Source organism: Polistes fuscatus, unplaced genomic scaffold (genome assembly GCF_010416935.1).
Source record: "Polistes fuscatus isolate 324 unplaced genomic scaffold, CU_Pfus_HIC Scaffold8, whole genome shotgun sequence".
Taxonomy (NCBI): Eukaryota; Metazoa; Arthropoda; class Insecta; order Hymenoptera; family Vespidae; genus Polistes; species Polistes fuscatus.
This window is the reverse complement of record NW_025113162.1, coordinates 8,293,127-8,318,722: the sequence shown is the minus strand read 5'-3', so window position 1 is coordinate 8,318,722 and position 25,596 is coordinate 8,293,127. Positions and strand designations below refer to the sequence as shown.

Sequence of the window (25,596 nt, the reverse complement as noted above, 5' to 3'; positions counted from 1 at the left end):
CCATGCAATTTTTACTCCACTTTCCTGTACATTTATTTTTGAAAAAAATGAGTGTTCGACGTATCCTAAATGATTGTTGATTAATCGAAAAGAAAATGGATGATATCGTAGTGTTTAGAAAGATATAATAAGCACCGTTCTCTTCCATCATTAAATCCACCATAGAAATGATTCATTACTAAAAAAGAAAAGAAAGAAAACAAAAGAAAAATTATAAATTAATCATAAAATTATATAAAAATGATAGGAAAATAAAAATACTAAATGATAGGAAAAAAATACTAAACTTTGCGCAAACCCTTTAAATACCATGCAATTTTTGCTCCACTTTCCTGTACATTTATTTTTGAAAAAAATAAGTGTTCGACGTATCCTAAATGATTGTTGATTAATCGAAAAGAAAATGGATGATATCCTAGTGTTTAAAAAGATATAATAAGCACCGTTCTCTTCCATCATTAAATCCACCATAGAAATGATTCATTACTAAAAAAGAAAAGAAAGAAAACAAAAGAAAAATTATAAATTAATCATAAAATTATATAAAAATGATAGGAAAATAAAAATACTAAATGATAGGAAAATAAAATACTAAACTTTGCGCAAACCCTTTAAATACCATGCAATTTTTACTCCACTTTCCTGTACATTTATTTTTGAAAAAAATGAGTGTTCGACGTATCCTAAATGATTGTTGATTAATCGAAAAGAAAATGGATGATATCCTAGTGTTTAAAAAGATATAATAAGCACCGTTCTCTTCCATCATTAAATCCACCATAGAAATGATTCATTGCAAAAAAAGAAAAGAAAAGAAAGAAAAGAAAAATTATAAATTAATCATAAAATTATATAAAAATGATAGGAAAATAAAAATACTAAATGATAGGAAAATAAAATACTAAACTTTGCGCAAACCTTTTAAATACCATGCAATTTTTGCTCCACTTTCCTGTACATTTATTTTGGAAAAAATGAGTGTTCGACGTATCCTAAATGATTGTTGAATAATCGAAAAGAAAATGGATGATATCCTAGTGTTTAGAAAGATATAATAAGCACCGTTCTCTTCCATCATTAAATCCACCATAGAAATGATTCATTGCTAAAAAAGAAAAGAAAGAAAAGAAAAATTATAAATTAATCATAAAATTATATAAAAATGATAGGAAAATAATGAATAATAGACCAAAAGGGGATAGACTTTCCTTGAAGTATATTATATTTATTTGGGCACTTGACCCCATCGGTAGAAAGCACCCAGAGGTGGTGAGTTCGGGGTCGAGGAGGGTGCAAGGGGGTGAAAGGGGGTGAAAGGGGGTGGGCTTTGAGCGGACGCAGCGTCCTTTCGATAGGAGTGCAGCACGGGGTGGCAATGCGTCGGTGGCCTGCTGTGCTGCAGCCGCAATGCAGCGCATCGACGAAAAAAAAAAAAAAGGAAAAGAAAGAAGAAGAATAAAAAAACAAAAAAATAGACAAAATTTCTACTTCGTTCGGACGACACAACGCGACGACTACGACGACGAAAAAATCATATTTTTTATATATATAATAATATAAATAATAATAATAATAATAATAATAAATAATAAATATATATATATATTTTTTTTTCTTCTGTTCTTTTTTCTTATTTTATTTTATTTTATTTTTTTGTTATTTTTATATATTCGTTTTTTAATATCCACCCCCATTGATTTTATATCGCGTATTATATTTATTCGTAGAAGCGAGAACCTAAAATATTTCCTATTGGTGACAGAATGAAAGAAGAGAACAAATAAAGGTATCGATATAATGGCCGATTCGGTTGAATGGACCACCAGATTGACGTTTTTATTATTATTTCTTTTTCTCTCTCTTTCCACCCCCTTCCCATTCCCATTCCCCTTCCCCGATGCCGTTTATGTTATATTTTTTGTTTTCCTTTGACTCCTATCAATTTTATCGGGCCCTACGAATCGTCCTAGGGTCGAATGCTTCGATAAATTGAATATATAAATTGACCAAGTTGAGAAACTGAAAATGAACGAGCAAAATTTGGACAATTTTTTCGTAAGAATGCCAATCGATTTGAAATCATTTTTTTGTTCATAAATTAATCGTAGTAGGATTGGCAATAAAAATAATAATAATAATATAATTCGTAGGAAATGGGGAGATAATCGATCGAATACTCGAGAAACGAGTATTATTTTCTTTTGTTTTTTTTATCTAAATACATGCATACGTATTTAGTTGCATACAGAGTGTTACAAACTTTGCTGACATATTTCGGTAATAGTTTCGTGTGAAGCGAAAAAAAATGTTACGATTCGTCTCGGGTTTGAATATATACGAAAGGGAAAGTAGTATAAACCAAAAATAATCGGACACGTTCGAGCCATTGGGTTACCCAAAAATAAATTCTCGTTGGAATTTTGAGAAAAATATATATATAAATATTCGGGATGAATTTTTATTTTTGGGGCCAATCCCAATAGCTTTAATCTGTCCGATCATTCGTAGTTTATACTACTTTCTTTTTCGCATCAATCAAAAATGTGACGTCAATTTATTTCAATCTATATCCCCCGATAAGATACTTTTTTAATAATTATCAATCTTCTAGCTTGAAATATAATAAGAGAAAAACTCAATAAAAAAAAATGCTCAATTCGTTGTTAATTAATAATTAATTCGGTACTCGACGTTTGTTGAATTTTTTACGTCTTATAAATTAGTAAAAGCAAAAAAAGAAAAAAAATTCGAGGTGCAAAGGATTAAATAAAATAATCTACGTTTCCCATAAGTAAACGCGCTTATGGTCATTACAGACGACAAAAGATTTTTCGTTAACAATTCATCCAGCGTATCGAAGTTTTCCATCTAAATGTACCCACGATTATTTCATGCCACCTAATAAAAGAAAAAAAAAAGAAGAAAAATAACCCCTACAGAGATACTTATCGTTACTTCTGTTTATATCAACTTCGAGAAAAAAGAAGATTAATCGAGAGAGCCCCTGAGTGTACGGAAAACCAGAAAAAAAACGGAAATTTAGTCTACGAAATAATCTAACTCGAACGTATTGTCGAAGAGTAAAATCAATTTAGATTTAGAACAACCCTCCCAACCCAATATACATGGTGTCTAATAATACACGATCTAAAAAACGTAAATGACGAAAGAAAAATAAGAAGTTGGGCGCGGATTGATCCGATTGGATAAGAACATCGACGACGAAATGAGCGTAACGAGAACATGGGTTTTGGAAAAGAAGCAAAAAATATACTCGACTCGAGCAAAGTTTATACGTGAAACCTTGAATTAATCGTCGCTTCATCGAGCTCTCTCTCTTTATTTACGCCACCCCCCTCCTCCTTCTTCTTCTTCTTTTCGGTTTGACGAGCATTCAAAAAAAGCCCATTTCGCTAGCGCTTTCAGATAAAGCTCGTCGTCTTTCGAAATTCTTCTCTTCGTATGCGTAGTCGTCGTCATCGTAGTAGTAAGCCAACCTCTTTTCTACCTTTCTTTCTTTCTTTCTCTCTCTCTCACTCTTATTCACCCCTTCTTACCCCCTTTTCTACGACATCCACCTACGACAAGAAAAGATAACGAAAGAGAGAGAGAGAGAGAGAGATAGGTAGAGGAAAAGTGACGACTTCTTTCATCAAACGATTCATTCTGACGCACACGTATGTCCTACTTTTATGTTACGTTCAACAAAAAAAATATGCTAACAAAAATCAATCCTTCTCTCTCTCTCTCTCTTTTTAAAATATCTGTCTATAGTTAAACCTAATTATACTCCGACAATAAAAATATTATAAGAATTGTTAAAGAATGCGAACTATGATGAAAACTCCTGCAGGTTCTTCGATGAACTCCCGTCACGCGATATTTTCCGTTGGAATAACATTAATGTTTTATATGTATGTGTATGTGTGTATATGTATGTGTGGTACACTCTTCTTTCCCTTGCACACACCCCGTTAAACTCGTAACATACATTGACGTGCTCTACACGTGTGAAACAAACGTCAAGTCGGTCTCACACGATGAGAGAAAGTCCTAGGGATAGGAAAGGATAGATTAACCCGGTTAGATAAGAATCTACGGCGAATGTGCCAGTTTAATGGAGGGTTTAGAAAGGTGAGCAGGTGTTGGTTGGTTGATGCTAGTGTTGGTAAGTTCTACGGGGTGGTTACAGAGGTGGTATCTTCTTACTTTGAAACCAAAAAATTCAACGACCTTTTACACTCTCTCTTTAATAATATAATAATAATTTAGTTTAAATATATATTTACGGTCTCTATTATTAATTCAAATTCAAGTATATATATGTGCATACGATTAATTATATTAATTATTATAATTAATCCCATGAATATTTTTTAACAATGTTGCGTAAGTGTTCCTCATTTTGATTTTGGTTTTGAAAGTTTACGGGGTGGTTACAGAGGTGGTATCTTCTTACTTTGAAACCAAAAAAATTCAACGACCTTTTACACTCTCTCTTTAATAATATAATAATAATTTAGTTTAAATATATATTTACGGTCTCTATTATTAATTCAAATTCAAGTATATATATGTGCACACGATTAATTATATTAATTATTATAATTAATCCCATGAATATTTTTTAATAATGTCACGTAAGTGTTCCTCATTTTGATTTTGGTTTTGAAAGTCTACGGGGTGGTTACAGAGGTGGTATCTTCTTACTTTGAAACCAAAAAATTCAACGACCTTTTACACTCTCTCTCTTTAATAATATAATAATAATTTAGTTTAAATATATATTTACGGTCTCTATTATTAATTCAAATTCAAGTATATATATGTGCATATACGATTAATTATATTAATTATTATAATTAATTCGATGAATATTTTGTAATAATGTCGCGTAAGTGTTCCTCATTTTGATTTTGGTTTTGAAAGTCTACGGGGTGGTTACAGAGGTGGTATCTTCTTACTTTGAAACCAAAAAATTCAACGACCTTTACACTCTCTCTCTTTAATAATATAATAATTTTAGTTTAAATATATATTTACGGTCTCTATTATTAATTTAAATTCAAGTATATATATGTGCATACGATTAATTATATTAATTATAATTAATCCCATGAATATTTTTTAATAATGTTGCGTAAGTGTTCCTCATTTTGATTTTGGTTTTGAAAGTCTACGGGGTGGTTACAAAGGTGGTATCTTCTTACTTTGAAACCAAAAAATTCAACGACCTTTTACACTCTCTCTCTTTAATAATAATAATAATTTAGTTTAAATATATATTTACGGTCTCTATTATTAATTCAAATTCAAGTATATATGTGTGTGCATATACGATTAATTATATTAATTATTATAATTAACCCCATGAATATTTTGTAATAATGTTGCGTAAGTGTTCCTCATTTTGATTTTGGTTTTGAAAGTCTACGGGGTGGTTACAGAGGTGGTATCTTCTTACTTTGAACCAAAAAAATTCAACGACCTTTTACACTCTCTCTCTTTAATAATATAATAATAATTTAGTTTAAATATATATTTACGGTCTCTATTATTAATTCAAATTCAAGTATATATGTGCACATATACGATTAATTATATTAATTATTATAATTAATTCGATGAATTTGTTTTTAATGGAGTATGTTGCGTAAGTGTTCCTCATTTTGATTTTGGTTTTGAAATTATTCGAAATATTTTATTGACACCATATATATATACAGCATCGTTCCAACCGATTAGCATTTTTCCATTTGGTTTGAACTTTCTGGCACGTCGTCCAATTTTTTTGTTCGTTGCTGCCTAAGAGATTTATAAATATTGCAATGTACTTGCCAAAAGGTGCGACCTTTTCGTTCTTACGCCGGAAATGTGAGTTGAACTTACCGGTGGTGCAGACCCTCCGTCGCATTTTAATTATTAATGTTCCTAACTTATCGGTTCTTTTTCTCTCTCTCTCTTTATTCTTCGTGAAAATCGTACATTCAGTTCTCGTATCATACTCTTACATATACATATATACATATATACATATACATATACAAATACACCCGTAAAAGAATTCTTGGAGAAATTGGGTTATGGCGGAAACACATTGCGCTATTGTGACGCGTTGCAGTTTTGCTGGTGCATCGAACGTTATATAACTTACTTAGTACGTGTTTAGACCTCTATATGCATCGATGTATTATATACGTGTATGTGTGTGTGTATTACCTGCATACTCGTGTTCAAGATTTTTTGGCAAGGTCGGCCAACCTTTCGTCTTTCTATTCGGATACTATTCATTACTTTCTTATCGGTAGAATTTCGAGAGCTAGATACGAAATTGATTGCTCGTCCGAAAGCTTTGAAAATAAACTAGACAAATCTAATTATAATATATTCGCGTATAAATACGATATAATATTAATATTTTAAATTATATATTATATATTGTTTTGTATAAACAAAAATAAAAAAGTATATCTAATATAATACATCGAATATTTTTTACATTTGAAATCCATTCGATTTATTACGATTAAATCATATATAGAATTTAATTTCAATTAATAAACGAATTCATTCATTCAAATTTCAAATTATAATTAACGATGAAAGTAACAACGATTAGAAATAATGAATCAAATAAATCTATACAATTGAAAATAATTGTATAAATTTTCCAATAATAACGTACCAATTTTTCCGATACCCACGTTAACAATGTTGAAACATTTCAAGACGATTCTTACTTTTCAATAATAATATTTTTCATTATTTCCACTATATATATATCTTTCTCTCGTGTATGTGTGTGTGTGTGTGTTCAATCGAAGAACACTGTAACGAATGATATAAAAGAACAATTTCTTTCCTAAATAAAAACAATTGAAAATAAATGTTGTACGTTATAGCGTTTAACGAATGGAAATTTGAAAATTCAAAAGAAATTTTCATAATCGTTGTAACTTTCAATGAAAAAGACGAGATTTTAAAGTACCGAGAAGCGTTTCCTCTACTCCCTGGTAGTACGGTAAAAATGTGCTGGCTAATTGGTGCGAAGGTTCGTTAGCGTCGAGCTACGTAATAATTAGTAGTTAAGGCTCGATGTGACTCGACGAGCGTGGAGTAACACGAAAGTTACAACTAACACGTGCACTTATACACAGAGATGCATGTGCATACTATGCATATATACGAGTATATGTATGTTTCTACGAGTATAACGTATATTGTGTTTCGAAGAGCCGATTAATCGACCACGTCAATCTCTCTCTCTCTCTCTCTCTCTCTCTCTCTTTCATTTCTTTTTTAATCATACGAACACATGATCATCGAGGTGCCAACTTAACGACAACAATCATTTTCTACTATTTCTCTCTATTTATATATTTTAATTTTTTTTATATATTTTTTAAATATTTTTAATCGCGACCCACCCTTCCGTTTGTTTTTTTATTTCATTTTATTTATTTTTTAATCATACAAACACACACGATCATCGAGGTGCCAACTTAACGACAACAATCATTTTCTACTATTCTCTCTATTTATATATTTTTAATTTTTTTTATATTTTTTGTATATATTTTTAAATATTTTTAATCGCGACCCACCCTTCCGTTTGTTTTTTTATTTCATTTTATTTATTTTTTTAATCATACAAACACACGATCATCGAGGTGCCAACTTAACGACAACAATCATTTTCTACTATTTCTCTCTATTTATATATTTTTAAGTTTTTTTATATATTTTTTAAATAATTTTAATCGCGACCCACCCTTCTGTTTGTTTTTTTATTTCCTATTCGAAGAATTTATGGGATAAACCTAATATTATTAAATCTTGAACGAATAAACGTATAATCGAGAGTTAATTATTCTAAATGAAAATTAAATTGTTCATAATAATGTTATCTATCTGACTTTTTAAATATAATGTATACAATTTTGTTGTATTTTCGATCTAACTTTGTCAACTTTTGCAATTGTATTTGTTTTTTCGAAAGATTGTACGAGTAGTAAGTTCGACCGATATGTGTCGTTCGTTTTCTCTCTCTCTCTCTCTCTCATTCTCACGTAGACACACACGATTAATGCTGCATTGATTCGTCCACCGAGTGAGAAATAGTCGGGGACAGGGGAAATTCATAATTGTGGAATCGAGCGTAGTTGGGTCACGGGTCCTATTTTTAGCTGGTTCTGATTGTGAGTTCAAACGAAAGCAAAGGCCACCTGTGTGTATCCAACGTTTGCTTTACGCTGTCGCTTTATTGTCTGCTCTCTTCACTAACTTTATCTCTATCTCTCTCTATCTATCTCTATCTTACTCTCTCTTTTTTTTTCTCAACTTCTTTTCACCATCCACCACCCCCTAGGACCCCCCCTACTAACCCCACTAACAAAATGTTACATCCCTGTTCAAGAAAAACACCCCGTGGCCTCATCTCTCTCTCTCTCTCTTTCTATCCCTTTTTCTTTCTCATTTTCTTTCGTTCCGAAAAAAATCACGTTCGTTTACTTCCCCTCATTTTGCTGCAAACAATTTCAAGATTGTTGTTCGTATTATTCTTGTTTTTTCATTTTCTACATACTCAAATGTACTTTTACAATTATTATACCAATCGAGATAGTTATGACAAATTTATTCGATCGAATAATATTTATCGATCCGAATGTAATTAATTGAACAAAAGAAAGAAGAAGAAGAAGAAGAAAAGAAAAGAAAGAAAAGTAATGTTCTCTCCATTATCATGAGAGATTTTAATTTGGAATTTAAATTCGAACGTTATTGACAAAAAGATTTAAAAAAAAGTATAAAAAGAGAGAGAGAGAGAGAATGGAAGTAAAAGCCAATGGGGATGTTAGAGAAACGATAAAAAATCCTACAATCTTTGTTTTACTTTGCAATATCAGTTCTCTCTCTCTCTCTATTTCTTTTCTTTTAGTCCTCTTTTACTCGGTTTTTATTCACGGTCTCTTATTCGACACTGGCACGATTTACCACGAGACTCTTTTATAAGAAAAAGAGAGAAAAAGAGAAAGATAGTAAGTTTCCCTAGTAGTTTACTCTCTTTCGTCATCTTAGCCGTGCATTGTGCCACCCTTAAAGTTCTCAGAAACGTGTGCAATATTAAAAAGCTGCTTCTCTCTTTCCATCTATCTCTTTCCCTTTAGTTCACTGAGAAAACCAAAAGAGAGAGAGAGAGAGAGAGAGAGAGAGAGATAGAGAAGCTTTACTCGCAAAAGCTTTGACAAAGGTTCGACGACGATCCTCCGATAGTCGTATCCTATCGTCCTTCTTCCCTTTTAAAGAGATTCCCTCCTCTAGAAGCCCGATTTCGTAGTAGCAAAGACTTAATAGGATCGAAAATGCGAACTATTTCAAATAGACTCGCTGAAAAGGAAGTGTAAAAGAAGTATTAAGATGATGATGACGGATGAAATACTTTAAACGAATCTATTTTTCCCCTTCTACTTTTTTGTGCTCGATAAATATTCGAGAACGCGATTAGATATTTGTTTTTTTATTTTTCTTTTCTTTTCTTTTCTTTTTTCAATATAATATAACAAATACGTTCTATAATAATCCAAAGATTCTAAACTAAATACGTTACTAAAGATTAGTTAAACAAGAAAAAAATAAGATACTTTAAACGAATCAATTTTTCCCCTTTTACTTTTTTGCTCGATAAATATTCGAGAACGCGATTAGATATTTTTGCTTTTTTATTTTTTTAATTATTTTTATTTATTTTTAATTATTTTATTTTTTATTTATTTGCTTTCTTCTTTTTTTTTTTCTTTTTTCAATATAATATAACAAATACGTTTCTATATAATAATCCAAAGATTCTAAACTAAATACGTTAATAAAGATTTTCGTTAGTTAAACAAGAAAAAGATAAGATACTTTAAACGAATCAATTTTTCTCTTCTACTTTTTTGCTCGATAAATATTCGAGAACGCGATTAGATATTTTTGCTTTTTTATTTTTTTAATTATTTTTATTTATTTTTAATTATTTTATTTTTTATTTATTTGCTTTATTCTTTTCTTTTCTTTTTTCAATATAATATAACAAATACGTTTCTATAATAATCCAAAGATTCTAAACTAAATACGTTAGTAAAGATTAGTTAAACAAGAAAAAAATAAGATACTTTAAACGAATCAATTTTTCCCCTTCTACTTTTCTCGATAAATATTCGAGAACGCGATTAGATATTTTTGCTTTTTTATTTTTTTAATTATTTTTATTTATTTTTAATTAGTTTATTTTTTATTATTTGCTTTTTTCTTTTTTTTTTCTTTTTTCAATATAATATAACAAATACGTTTCTATAATAATCCAAAGATTCTAAACTAAATACGTTAGTAAAGATTAGTTAAACAAGAAAAAAATAAGATACTTTAAACGAATCAATTTTTCCCCTTCTACTTTGCTCTATAAATATTCGAGAACGCGATTAGTTATTTTTGCTTTTTTATTTTTTTTAATTATTTTTATTTATTTTTAATTATTTTATTTTTTATTTATTTGCTTTATTCTTTTCTTTTCTTTTTTCAATATAATAACAAATACGTTTCTATATAATAATCCAAAGATTCTATCGTTAAATCAGTAAAGATTAGAGAAACAAGAAAAAAATAAGATACTTTAAACGAATCAATTTTTCCCTTCTACTTTTTTGTGCTCGATAAATATTCGAGAACGCGATTAGATATTTTTGCTTTTTTATTTTTTTAATTATTTTTATTTATTTTTAATTATTTTATTTTTTATTTATTTGCTTTTTTCTTTTCTTTTCTTTTTTCAATATAATATAACAAATACGTTTCTATAATAATCCAAAGATTCTATCGTTAAATACAATAATAAAGATTTTTTTAGTTAAACAAGAAAAAAATAAGATACTTTAAACGAATCAATTTTTCCCCTTCTACTTTTCTCGATAAATATTCGAGAACGCGATTAGATATTTTTGCTTTTTTATTTTTTTAATTATTTTTATTTATTTTTAATTATTTTATTTTTTATTTATTTGCTTTATTCTTTTCTTTTCTTTTTTCAATATAATATAACAAATACGTTTCTATAATAATCCAAAGATTCTATCGTTAAATACAATAATAAAGATTTTCGTTAGTTAAACAAGAAAAAAATAAGATACTTTAAACGAATCAATTTTTCCCTTTCTACTTTTTTGCTCGATAAATATTCGAGAACGCGATTAGATATTTTTGCTTTTTTATTTTTTTAATTATTTTTATTTATTTTTAATTATTTTATTTTTTATTTATTTGCTTTCTTCTTTTTTTTCTTTTTTCAATATAATATAACAAATACGTTTCTATAATAATCCAAAGATTCTATCGTTAAATACGTTAATAAAGATTAGAAAAACAAGAAAAAAAATAAGATACTTTAAACGAATCTATTTTTCCCTTTCTACTTTTCTCGATAAATATTCGAGAACGCGATTAGATATTTTTGCTTTTTTCTTTTTTTAATTATTTTTATTATTTTTAATTATTTTATTTTTTATTTATTTGCTTTCTTCTTTTCTTTTCTTTTTTTCAATATAATATAACAAATACGTTTCTATATAATAATCCAAAGATTCTATCGTTAAATACATTAATAAAGATTAGAAAAACAAGAAAAAAATAAGATTGATAAAGACGAGAAAGATAAATAACCGATGAACAATAATGATACGATACTACAAATATGTTTCTTAAAAAAAAGGAAAAAAAAGCTCGTATAACAAAATGTATTTATCATACATTGCATTAATAATTTGTTAGATTTATCAAATTTCCAGATGTATTAACGCGTTTATCAAGAAACCGAATTATATAATAGTCGTACTTTGGCCAAAATTATTATTTACGATTATTATAATTACATTATTATTATTATTATTATTATTATTATTAATGTAATAATATTGTTACTGTAAATAGAGAAGGATTATCGTTGTTTCGGATAGGTTCGAGCTTTATCGAACGGTCGACCTCGAGTAAGGCAGCTCGATTATTCTGATGCATCGAGCTTAAGCCTAGTCGAAATTTATCACTTGCTTTATCTCTCTCTCTCTCTCTCACTCTCACACACTCTCTCTGTTTCTCTCACACTTGATTCAAGGTAGTAAGGCTTCACCATAACCGATCGTACAGCTTACCGTCTCTATCCGTCAGCTTTGTCAATGTGGCCGTTAATTCACGCGAAATAATCGAAGTATCGGCAACGAGGCAAATAGAAAGAGAAAGATGAAGTATATATATATATATATGTGTGTATTATTTGTGTTAGAAGTTAGATAGAAAGAGAGAGAAAGTTTCCTCAATTAAATATGATCGTACTCTTACTCTCGATTGATATCATCGAAATTACTCAATTAAAATTCTATTACATTTAAATGAATATTATTCATTAGAATATATATAAGAGAGAGAGAGAGAGAGAGATATGATCATTTGCATTTTCCTTTTCATTATTTATCTAACAAAATATATTCGTCGTGATAATTAATTCAAAGTAATTATATAATGTGTATCTTACACACACACAATCGATACTACACTGACAAATTCAAGAAATTTGTATGTATATTTAATCTTGATCATAGTCATCTTCCTTTAGTGAATAATAAGAAAGGAAGAAAAAAGGGATCAAATGAATATTAAAGTGACCTAAAGTTTTCTTCATACAATCAAAATGGTGGAAGAGTGAACGGAAGAGAAATGTATGAACAAATTTGAGATTCCATCCCGATTCGAAGTGCATGTGTACCGTCGGTGAAAGAAAGAGAGAGAGAGATATATATACATACGCGAACACTCTCAAAAATTAAACTGAAACTCTTTAACGAATAATTGTGCACGATTATTTCGTTAGAAAAATAAATTCACGTTTTTAACGCCCTTTGTCAAAACATTTTTTGAAGAAATAAAAAATAAAAAAGAAATGAATCCTTAAAAAAAGATATGATTTTACGCGATGAATTTAATCGTAATATTACGATCAAATTAATCAAATCAAAATGTAATACGCGAAAAAAAATAAAGCTTCGAAATAAGATTCATTCCGAAACGTAACGTTAGGAAGAAAGAAATCTAAAATAAAAGAAATTTTTTTTTTTACATTACACACACACACACACACACACATATATACATATATATATATATATTCGAGGGGGTGGAAAAGTAAAAAAAGGGCAATGCATTATATTTACCTGGGCTCTAGGAAAGATTCATTCCGAAACGTAAAGTTACGAGAAAGAAAGAAATCTAACGATGAGAAAAGAAATTTTTTTAAATTACACACACACACACACATATATATATATTCGAGGGGGTGAAAAAGTAAGAAAAGGGCAATGCATTATATTTACCTGGGCTCTAGGAGAGCGTTTACTCTTTCCACAGTTGGTGTCGAGCTTTTACGCGCGATTCTTACTCCTCGTTCGGATTCTCGGCATGCCTCGAGACGAAAAAATGCAAATAATAGTCTTTTTCGGTAGTTTAGACTATCCGTAGTTTTCTTCCTTCCTTCCTTCCTTTTCTTTCGGAGATGTTTCGATCGAGGATTCGTCCACTCGTACGAGGAAGGACCAGTTGTTGTAACACCTGATGACGGGGTTTATTAGGATAATGACGGAAGGAACACGATTTTACAAAAAGATCAAATAAAAATAGATTCGATTAGAGACGAACGGATAATTAGACGAATCGAACGGGAAAGAAAGAAAAAAAGACAAAAAAAGACGAAATTCACGATAAGAAAGAATGAAATAAAAAAGAAGAAGAAGAATGAAGGTGTCTTGCAATAATCGCACGTAAAAATGTCTCGTATTTTTTCCCCAAGCCCTCTCATTCCCAACACACACATGCGAGAATGATCCAGACCGGCCTTCAACAACAACAACAATAACAACAACAACAACCAACAACGACGACGACGAAGACGACGAAAATAACCAAAATTAAAGAGAAAGAGGGAGAGATATTTAACAAAATATTATCTCAAAACTCATTAGATCAAATCACACCTTTGTCAAATATTTCTCTCTCTCTTTCTCTCTCACTCTCTCTCTCTCTATCTCCCTCTTTCTCTCTTCGATTTGTTTATCCTTTATTCTTTTTTTATGTATAAATGTGTGTTAATATTTCTCAAAATCGTTCAGGTATCCTATCTCGATGTATGCAAGCTACCCAGAAAGGGAGGAAAATCAGAGAAAAGATGTGACCAGAGAAAAAGATTATTCTAAATAATTATATTAATCATAATTCTTTTTTTCTTTCTTTTTTTTTTTTTCTCGGAATAACGGCAATTAATAACCAACGTCAAAAATCTGGACGGCGAATAGATATAAACGGCCGACGCAATCGCGGGAGATAACGTAAAAAGAGAGAGAGAGTTGGAGAAGATGATAACAAGCAAACCGCGAGAGAAGTAGGCCGGTTAACCGTTCAGGCCGCACTGACGAGTCGAGTCACGGCTAGTAAGAGTGAACTGCTCTGCCACCCAACCCCCTCTCTAACCCCTCTACCCCCACTACACCCACTTCACCCTTTCCTTTCCACCCCTTTCTCTCTCTCCTCCTCCTCTTTACCTATATATACACACACACATACACATATATATATCTTTCTTTATCTATCTCACTCGTTCTTGTTCTTCTCCCTTTACCAAGCCGCATCACATTCTCTCTCTCTCTCTCTCACTCTCTCTTTTTCTCTTCTTGTTCATCCCTTCTTTTTATCTCCTCTTCTTCTTCGAATTCATTTCTTTTTTTCTTTTTCTTGCAATCGTGTACGACCACTTCAATTACACTTTTTTTCTCTCTCTCTCTCTCATACACACATTTTCTATCTCTCTCTTCTGTTATTATTTATGCTATTATTTTTCTTGTTGCCTGCATTTTCTTGAATTTTGTTTCCTCTTTTTAACGAGTCATTGACACATAATGTGGATACTTTTCTTTTCTTTCCCCACCCCCACCACCCCCCCAATCAACGTTAATTTTCCTTCTTATCGTTATCTTGAATTTTTTTTTTAATTTGAACATACGACAAATGTATATACGATTCTGATGATTACATTTAAAATATTTTCTTGATTATTATCAGTCTTATATTCTTTTTATTAGATTCTATTTTCTTTTCTTTTTTTTTTACTTTTGATCTTTTGTAATGAGTTATTTTGACACGTAGAAATTAATTAAACGATACATACATCATTTGCACGATCTTTTAAAATAAATATGAACTTTTGATCGAAGTTTTACAAATTACGACAATTATTCACTAGGTATATTGTCTTCTAATCGAGAAATTGATTTCGTTGTCGCATTGATTATACCGCTGCTGATTCTCGTGTCGTTTGTTACATTAATTTGGTTTGATAATCAAGCTGTTTAATAGTCTGCCATAGTCAGTCAATAACTATTACAATTAAACTGAGAAATTGTCACATTGATAATGTTACAATCATTTAAATATCTTTTGTTTATATCAATTTGGTTTGATAATCAATCTGTTTAATAGTCTGACATAGTTGGCCTCTTACTACTGTCCGATCGATAAATCTTTTTCATTTATGCTAACGTATTAATATATTTTTAATCGTATTAATAATAATATCGTTTTTGTTGTATCAAATTCAAATAATATGAAACATTAAAAAACTATATGAAATATTAAATAAATAAATTCGATCGAATAAATAATGAAATAAAATTATGCATAATTTTTGTTTTCTTTTTTTTTTTTTTTTTTTTTTTTTTTCGCATATTGAATTCTCGTGAAATAAAAAAAAAGATGACATTACACGGTTGATAGACGATCGCGATAACCAATCCGATAACGAAATCATACATTAGTTAATAATATATGTAAATATATATATATATATATATCAGATTAAATTTCTATTTCATACCTTTATTAATAGCTTTTTATAAATTCATATATTACCTAGTTGAATTATGTAATTTTGCATTCTCTTATATTTCAAAAATAAATACAATTATATTTCAAGGTTTAATTGATCATTTCACAAAGTAACGCTAGATACAAATACTTATATAAATATTCGAGTTATCTGGACGAGATTCAAATGACGAATTTACCAATCCTACCTTCGTTAACAAAAAAAGAAGAAAAAAAAACAAATAAAAAATTTTTACGAGAAGATAAAGAAAAGGAATAAAACACTTTGTGTAATAAAATAGATAATATAACACGGAAGTCACGCGAATGATAGTACGAAATATAATAAACGTGTATTCAACATATATACGTAAGTTACATAAATAAAATGATAATAAAGATCGTACATGGAAGATTATAAAAATTCATCTAAAAATTACATCGATTATCAGAGATTTCAACGATTCAATTCGATATTATCATTTGAGAACACAAATTACAAACTAACAAAAATTGTTAATAAAGTTTAAAGATAAGAAGTAAATAAAACCAAATAATCATTTAACAGTTATTTGTTTAAAATGAACTTATTTGAATATTTTAAAACATTTAAAAACAAAAATTTAAACTAATTGCTGTCGCATTAACTATCAAGGACTCGTCAACGATAAAAAAGAAAAAAAAAACATATATCTCTATTACAAAAGTTCAATTGAAGTTAAACACCCATTATACTTCAATTTCTAACGTTATCATGCATTTCTGCTATCTCATTTTTTTTCATTATTTTAGTATTTCTTTTCTTTCTTTTTTTATTTTATTTTTTTCTTAACCAATGAATTTCAATATTCAGTGTTAACTGTTTGAACTCGAAACATTCGAAAACTGAAACTCGTAGTGTTATTTAATTATAAGAAGGTAATATAATTTTGTTCATAAAACCGAGAGAGAGAGAGAGAGAGAGAGAGAGAGAGACAGGAGAGACACACGTAATTATAATTATTTTTAAAGTAAGTTTAATTACTTCAATTCTTTCGGTTATAAAGATAAAAAAAAAGTCATACAAATGACACAATTTTTTGGCAGAATATGTGCAATAATAATTTTTTAATAATAAAAGAAAGGGAAAATATATAATGGAATTAAAATATATTTAGTGAATTGCGTGAAAAACATATATAATATAAATAAATATTAACATAAAAGATAAAATACAGAAACGTATCGAGGAATGACAAACAAATGTTTCATTTTCCCTTATATGAAAATAATATTTTTAATATTGGTGATTAGTTTGTTATCATGCTATGGCTTGATGTACGGTGGTGATACAGGCAGTAAGTTAATGCAAATATTAAAGAGAGATAACTATATGTGTTTTTATTTATTCTCTATGTGATCTCTCTTTTAATCTTTTAAATTAATATCGTTTTTTTCATTCATTTGTCTCTAAGAATCTTACTTTGACACGTGCACCGCAATCGCGGTGGATAATTTTCGAGAAACTATGAGAAATGGAAACGAGACCCTTGAAATTCCAATTTTGGATCCCTACAAACTCGATCAATTTGAGTATAATATTCGAAAAGAAGGTAATATTGAGTGAGTATTTCATTTATAATATCATATTTTTAACTAAAATCTTACAATTGGTATTATTCGATATACTAAATATAGAATTAAGTGTGAAACAACGATTTTTGTTCTATGAGAAGGGCTGAAGTATATCTACAAAATTTGCAAATAGACAAATTGTCCACTTACAAGATCATTAATGCGGAATTTAGTTTATTTAGAATAAAAGTTAACGTACATTATATATGGGACTCGATCGAGTTGATTACAGATTACAACTTGACGGGAATTTATCAAAATTTTTTACCGATTTATGGATTAGGTGAAATCGAGTAAGTACAATCAAGAAAATCTATTAATGCATTTTAATGCATCATCTACTATTAACTTCATATTATAAGATAAATTAAATAAAAAATCTGAATATGTTACGTACGAGATTAAAATTTCGCGAAAATAAATGTTGTTGTTATTTTTTCATCTTCTTTCTATCTTTTCCAATAGTGCAATCGCGAAAGGTATAGACGTAGATGTGATAGTGGGCCTTTCGATAACAAATAAGGATTTATACGTACGAAGTCTCCAATCAGCGATCAAACTTGAAGAATTCGACGTAAATATATTTAACATGTTGGATCAATGATTAATTCGTTACGATCGATCAACGATAATATAATAACACGTTCGAATAATTTTGTTAGATCAAATTAACTGGATTATTTCACGACGAATATATTTCAAACACCGTAAGCAACATACTGTCGAATATTGTACCACAATTTGTGGATAATTATCAAGAAGAATTAACCGAAATATTAAATTCTTTGGCTACGGATGTCATTAACGATTATCAGAAAAACAACACTTTGTGGGATTTAATATTTAATTCTTGAAACGAAAAAAAAAGAAGAAAGAAGCCGGAAATAAATCAAAAATAATTTAATATTGCATTCTTTCCCTAATCTTTATTTGTTTTTTTTTATATAATAAATATCTACACGAAATATTTTTCCTCGCCATAGCATGATTATTTTTCTGAATTAAATTTCATTGAAACACAAAAAAAAAAAAAAACCAATTAGGCTGCCAAATTTTTGTAAATCAATTCATATCTTTTGAACGATCTATCTAATGTTCTCTCATTGCTTGATATATAATTATACTAACATAATGCAAAGTATCAGGAAAAGAAATAGAAAGAATAGATATATTGAAAAAATTGTAAGTAAAAATTTGCTGACACTTACGAAACAACCCCGGAGGTAGGAATGTTCTCACCCTGGATGGAAGGAAACATAGTGCCTTTGCCGGATCTTAGCTGCTTAAAATTGAAGTTTTCACATTCTGAATTGTTGAATAGATGAATTGTTGAATCGACGAATCGTTGAATAGATGATTAATCTGCAATTAAAAATATCAAATAAAATTAATTATGTTTCATATCGTTCAAAACATTTTTGTCGAATAAAAACTATAAATGAGAAGACAAAGATAAATGATGGTAGATTTTTAATAATTTTTCCGAAACCATAGAAAGAATGAGACGATGGTCAACGTTTTTTTAAAACTATAAATAGAATGACGCTATGGTAAAAATCTTTTTGAAATTATATAAAAATATAAGATCGTCTAATATTAATTACAAATGTTCTTACCTAATTTCCAAGACATTCGTGGCATCGATTGTGACTCCATAAATCTGTAATTCAAATGAGATTTAATTATAAATACATATAATATTTTTTATAATAAAATATCATTTAATTAACGTAGAAATAAATTTTGTTTCAAGGAAAACGAACACGTTGCGTCTTATCTCTATGTCGAGCAAAAACAAAATAAGACGCGCATGTATGAATCACCACTCCCCTCCTAATTACCTTACTCGGTCGTTCTCGTTGTCTTCTTAGTTGTTGCTTATATGACTTTCTGGAAGTTAACTACGTATAACAGAAATAATATTCGTAATAAGTCAAATTTCCTTATATGGAAAGTCATATAAACAACGTTTAACAAAAAAAACTTTCATAGAGAACAACGGAGCCAGTCTAACGATGGATTTCGAAGAGGAAGGTAAATCAAAAATTAAATACTTATTTTTAAATTATAATACACATATTTTTCAATGAATTAACAATCATTGAAGGTATATCGAATACAATATTGTATTTTACTAATATTTTTGATTGTTTTAAAATTCCAGTGCAGCGATGACTTCGATGGTAAAATTTTCATCTAATAAAACATTAAATCGAAATTATTTAATATTAAAAATATGTGAATAGGTATATAGTATTTAATCCAGTGTATATGTGTTTAAATGATCCTATATATACGTTCAGTTAATTAAAGAATTAAAATAATAGTTAATTAATCGAAGGAATTGTATATTGTTATTTTAAAGCACCCAGTATATGTTCGGAGCACCGTCCTCTTCGAAATCCACCGTTAGACTGCTTTTTTTGTCATCTGTGAAAGTTCTTTTATTCAATGTTGTTTATATGACTTTCCAAAGATTACATATATCTAACGTACATAATACTCGAAATCAATAAAATTTTCTTTTATATAAAGTCATATAAACAACGTTTGATAAAAGTACTATCATAGAGGATTAACGACTCAGTTTTTTGTTTGATTTCGAAGAGAAAAGTACATCAAAAGGTAAATTAACGTTTTTAGATTACAATACACACTTTTTTCGATTAATTAAAAATCAATTAAGGTATATCGAATACAGTATTGTACTTTACTACTATTTTTGATTGTTTTAACGTTCCTGTGCAGCGATGACTTCGAGGATAAAATTTTCGTCTAATAGAATATTAAATCGTAATTATTTAATATTGAAAATATGTGAATAGGTATGTAATATTTAATTCAACGTATGTGTGTTTAAAACGATCCTATATATACGTTCAGTTAATTAAAGAATTAAAATAATTGTTAATTAATCTAAAGAACTGTATATTATTGTTTAAAAGTACCGAGGATACGTTCGGAGCACCGTCCTCTTCGAAGTCCACCGTTAGACTAGCTTTGTTGTTCTCTGTGAAAGTTCTTTTATTCAATGTTGTTTAAACGACTTTTCGAAGGTTGTATATGTATAACGTACATAATACTCCAAATCGATAACATTTCCTTATATGGAAAGTCATATAAACAACGTTTGATAAAAGTACTATCACAGAGGACTAACAGCTCAGTCTATTGTTTGATTTCGAAGAGGAAGGTACACCAAAAGGTAAATCAACGTTTTTAGATTACAATAGATAATTACATATAATAATCGATTAATTAACAATCATTTAAGATATATCTAACACAGTACTTTACTGTAATAATATTTTAGATTGTTTAAACTAAAATACATTTGTTTTTTACGTTTCTGCCCAGTGGTGATTTTTTTAAGTTGAAAATTTTCATCTAATAAAATATAGAAGTATATTAATAAGTATGCAATATTTAAATAAATGTATTATTGTTTAAACATTATTTATTTATATCATGCGTATATTATGTATTGTTTAACAAATTTTTTAATAATTATTTAAAGCCTTACCTCCTGTAGAGAAGAGAGAATTTCGATGTTTATCACTTGTCGGAATCGAATTAATACTCTTTCGATATATTTCGATAACTGCAAGAATATCGAACACTCGATTTTAGTGATGGCGCTCGATTCGAATTCGAATTCTCGAACTTTTGTAAATGTTTACCTGTAATAAAATATCGAATTAAAATCATTTTTAATTAACATATGTTACGAATTATTTTACGTTTAAACAAATGTATATATGTTAAAAATTTGAAAAAATGCTATTACATTACAGCCTTCGAGAAGACACCGGAACACTGAATTTATTTTCACAAATATTTTTTCAACCGACAATCTTTCAACTCGCGAATAATGCATATTAGAAAATGCATCGTAAGAAATCGTCAGATATATAGAAAAGATGTGTTCGTTAGAAAAAATGGACTAAATACTTGCAATAACGAGACGACAAAGATTCCGTGTCAACTTCGTACAATCCGAAAATCCACTATGGCATCTCATTCGAAAAAATTGAACATCTGACAATTCCCGCCGCGCATTCGCTCAATGATATTAACTTGTAACCAATCAGCGAAAGTAAAAATTATCGATATATTCGCGCTAATTTTGAAAAAATAAGAGATTAATAAATAAAATGTATAAGTATAAAAAACATTTATTTATGCTTTACGTATATCATACATTATTTAAATAAATGTAATTTAATCGAACATTTAAATTATTTAAGCTAAACTGTTAGGAGAAGAAACTTAGAAATAAATGTATACACGTAATCGATAAAAATAATCTATTAACACGAAACATTACGTTTTTTATTAAATAATTGAAAGATGCAACCGGCACGAAGGACCTATGCAGTTTCTGGAAAAAAACTGGAGTGCATTTGTGTCAAAGCAGAAGGGGAAAAGAAAAATATAAAGAACCAAGAAATAAATCTAACACTGCGTCACCTACTCGCGCGGTTCTAGACTAAACTAAAGTTAGTTGGAAGACTTGATAAGAGTTTCAGAGGCTTGTTCTTAATGTGTATCGAATAAATATTTTATCTATACTTTAAAAAATTATAGTGCATAAGCATTCTTTTATGTTATAATAAAAAATAATTTTAATAATATCATTTTTATTAAATGCAAGGTTCTGTTTATGATGACAATTAAATACAATTAAGTATCGAATAGATTATTTGTACTCCTTCAGAAAGTGATTTTAGTAAAAACTGAGTATATTTAAAATATATTATAAATTAATATATAAATTATTAAAAATTATTTGAATTGTTAAAAGATATATATATGTAATACGAAGTCAGTTGACATATAATAAGATAAACAAATTTTTATGAGATATCAGAAGCAAGTAAATATCGTTGATTTATATTTTTCATTCTATTTATCTTAGTTGTTAAAAATGGTAGAAAAAAGATGTGCCTCTAAAATGTGTTTTAATAGTACACGAGATTCACCACAAATACAGTTCTTCACATTTCCTACTAATCAAGAATAGTAAGCTCCTATATCATAACCTAGCCTATTAATTTAATGATATATTACTTTCATTCTTATATTTTATTTTTACTTATATATTAATTATATTATTATTAATTATTAATATATTTTAAATAGTGCTCGCATTTGGGCAGAAGCATGCGGTATACCAGAATTAATGCGCAAAAGTAAGACTTCTATTAAACGTTATGTACTCTGCGCTGAACATTTTGAGGATCACTGGTTCATTGATCCTGAACGTAAAACTGCATTTAATAAAACTAAAATACCTATACCCACAATATTTAAAAATAATTTGAAAGAATGTATATCAAGGCAAAGCAATGTCTCAATTGATACAAATATTAACAAAAGCGAAGGCACTGTAGAAAATTTAAAGGACTACATCACGCATAATGTAGAAGAAAATAAGCAATCAGATACAAATCTGTCAGCGAAAAATACAAAATCTTTATGTTCTGTTTCACTGGTACGTAAAAACAAATCTTTTGAAATACTACAAAGAATATGAGTTTAACTCTATATTATTTACGTATTATAGATAAATGACATAGTGAGTAACGTTAAAGATAGCACAATAACTGCAGTTGCAGAGTCGCATAATGATGATACTTTGCAAAAAGATGTAGAAGAATTGTGTCGTCTTTGTGCATTGCCTACGTCAAATAATATGCTTCATTCTATTTATGATAATGATATGGATAAAAAAATTAATACAATTTTACCACTTCAAGTAAGCAAATGGAAGATCATTCGTTTATAGATTTTTTTATTTATCTATTAAAATATTTTGAGTTATTGCATTACTTTGAATTGGATTTTCTTTTTAGTTAGAAGTACATAAATACGATGGTTTACCTCAAGAGATTTGTCATTTATGTGTACATAAAGTTACATTATGCTATGATTTTATTCAACAATTTCTTGATGCAAATTCTAAGTTATTAATGCATAAGAATGAACGACAGGATGAGCAAGCCGAAGATAATCTACTTTTAGCTACCTTATCTGAAAGCTCGCTGGTAATAATAATTTTTAAAAAATACGATTCTTCTGATTTTCTAAAAATATTATAATTCAACGTTTACTCTCAGTTTTCAGCAACAGAACCGATATGTGATAATGTCCATTTAGATCATGACAATTATCAGAATATAGAAAAAACTAGTTATTATACTTATATTCCGGCACATAAAAATAAATCCTATATTAAAGATGAAAAAGATCTTAGAAATAATTCTACACATTATACAGAGTAATATTTTTGACTCTTTAATATTATTAAAAATTAATCTTTTTTGTTTTTATATAAATCATTTTATATTATTAAATTATAATTTTTTTTAGGCATTCATACAATTTACCTTTAAAAAGTAGTCCTGAAAGAACAAATACGTTACACAAATTAGATGAAATAAATATTGAAAATGAAACTAAATATTTAAATGTCGATGATGCATCAAACAATATGCAACATGGTATCGTTACAAAAAATAATAAAATAATCTATAGTTGCAAGTCGTGCAATAAAATATATTATACCAAATCTGAATTACATAGACATAATGAAACGCATAAAGAAGAGAACAAATTTTATTGCGCGCATTGTCCTAAAAGTTTTCGCGTTAAATCTTTATTGAAGCAACATATGTGTTCTCACTCTGGCACGAGGCCGTACGTTTGCGATATATGTGGAGCAAGTTATAATAGACGTGGTAACATGGGTCAGCATAGAAAAACGCATTTTGTTATCGAAAATGGAGAACCACGTTTGATCAAAGAAGGTATCAGATGTAGTATTTGTAGAAAAAAAGTTAAATCTCTTCTTATGTTAAAATATCATCTTGCAAAGCACAATGGTGAAAAGAAAGCTTACGTATGTACAATTTGTGGAAAATGCTTTAGTACAGGAAGTCAATTAAAGGTACATCAATTTCTTCATACCGGTGAAAGACCGTTTACTTGTTCTGTATGTAAAAAAGGTTTTCGAACCGAAGCAATAATGAAACAGCATTATTTGGCTCTTCATACAAACGACTATCCACACAAATGTCCATTTTGCGACAGAAAATTTAAGCGTTTGCAATCATTAATTGTGCATAAAAGAACTCATACTGGAGAGCGTCCTTATCCTTGTCCAATATGTGGTCGGGCGTTTGCTCAAAAAGGAGATATGATGAAACATACTAAGATTCATAATCCGTCAGTAAATAAGCGTATTAAAAATGAAAATAATTATCTTGAGATGCAAGTTATTGAAAATAACAAAATTCAAATAAGATCAGCGATATCTGAAGAAATAACGATATTTGAAATAGAAGATGATGGAATGTCGAATGAATTTAATTCAGCAAATTTGAATAAGTAGCAATGCTTTTTTACTAAAAAGATAATAATGTCTATTATATTTTTTTTTTATATAAAATATTTAATTTCAATTGCATGTCAAATATTTTTGAAACAATCGTCTCTGTTTTCTATAAAAATTTCATTATATAATAATTTTTAAATATTTTCTAAAATCTTTCACACATTCACAGATAATATTAAAAAATTCCTTTATTGTAATTTACATTATTATTATTTATTAGTGTACATTGGTAAAGCAATACAATTTGTATAAAATTATATGCATATTTGAAGAAAGACAAAAGATAGAAGGAAAGCAAATTGAAAATGTACTTTTTTAATGACAATCCATTAACATCTTCATACTTAATTCCACAGATGCCATATATGTCTCACACACACACGTACGCGTGATTTAAGTATAAATAAGAAAATTCTATTATTGTCCTGATCAAAATCTATGTACAAAATGCACAGGTTTTGGGATATTAAAAAAGATTCATGATAATATCGCAAAAAAGATATGTTGGTATGCTAAAATAAAAAAAAAACACAATAGTATTTGACAAAGGATGAAGATATCTCTTTAATACTAATAAGAATAATATAATGTTTTAATATTGCGCATATAATAATATAATGTAAATTGTACAACCATTCTAATATATATATATA

At 28.5% G+C, this 25,596-nt stretch overlaps 3 protein-coding genes across 6 annotated transcripts in view; 2 read left to right on the top strand and 1 right to left on the bottom strand.

The window, feature by feature from the left end:
* The window catches only part of LOC122525121 (acetylcholinesterase-like), an 82,824-nt gene extending 68,269 nt beyond the window's left edge, over window positions 1–14,555 (bottom strand). The window contains exons 1-3 of one of the 4 annotated variants that reach the window (XM_043647757.1): window positions 14,052–14,069; window positions 13,839–13,912; window positions 13,395–13,629 (exon numbers count right to left, since the gene is read on the bottom strand). The gene's annotated coding sequence lies outside the window, so the exon portion shown is untranslated. The other 3 variants (XM_043647754.1, XM_043647758.1, XM_043647756.1) reach the window with 3 other exon arrangements.
* Window positions 14,556–17,248: 2,693 nt separating this feature from the next.
* Window positions 17,249–18,401, top strand: LOC122525001. The gene is made up of 5 exons (XM_043647532.1): window positions 17,249–17,270; window positions 17,388–17,535; window positions 17,649–17,840; window positions 18,013–18,121; window positions 18,210–18,401. Exons 1-5 carry the CDS (start codon window positions 17,249–17,251, stop codon window positions 18,399–18,401), a joined length of 663 nt encoding a protein of 220 aa, XP_043503467.1.
* Window positions 18,402–21,926: 3,525 nt separating this feature from the next.
* On the top strand, window positions 21,927–25,031 carry LOC122524812 (zinc finger protein interacting with ribonucleoprotein K-like). The gene is made up of 6 exons (XM_043647257.1): window positions 21,927–22,569; window positions 22,690–23,041; window positions 23,114–23,305; window positions 23,403–23,594; window positions 23,667–23,827; window positions 23,920–25,031. Exons 1-6 carry the CDS (start codon window positions 22,475–22,477, stop codon window positions 24,938–24,940), a joined length of 2,013 nt encoding a protein of 670 aa, XP_043503192.1. The 5' UTR covers window positions 21,927–22,474; the 3' UTR covers window positions 24,941–25,031.
* Window positions 25,032–25,596: the final 565 nt, after the last annotated feature.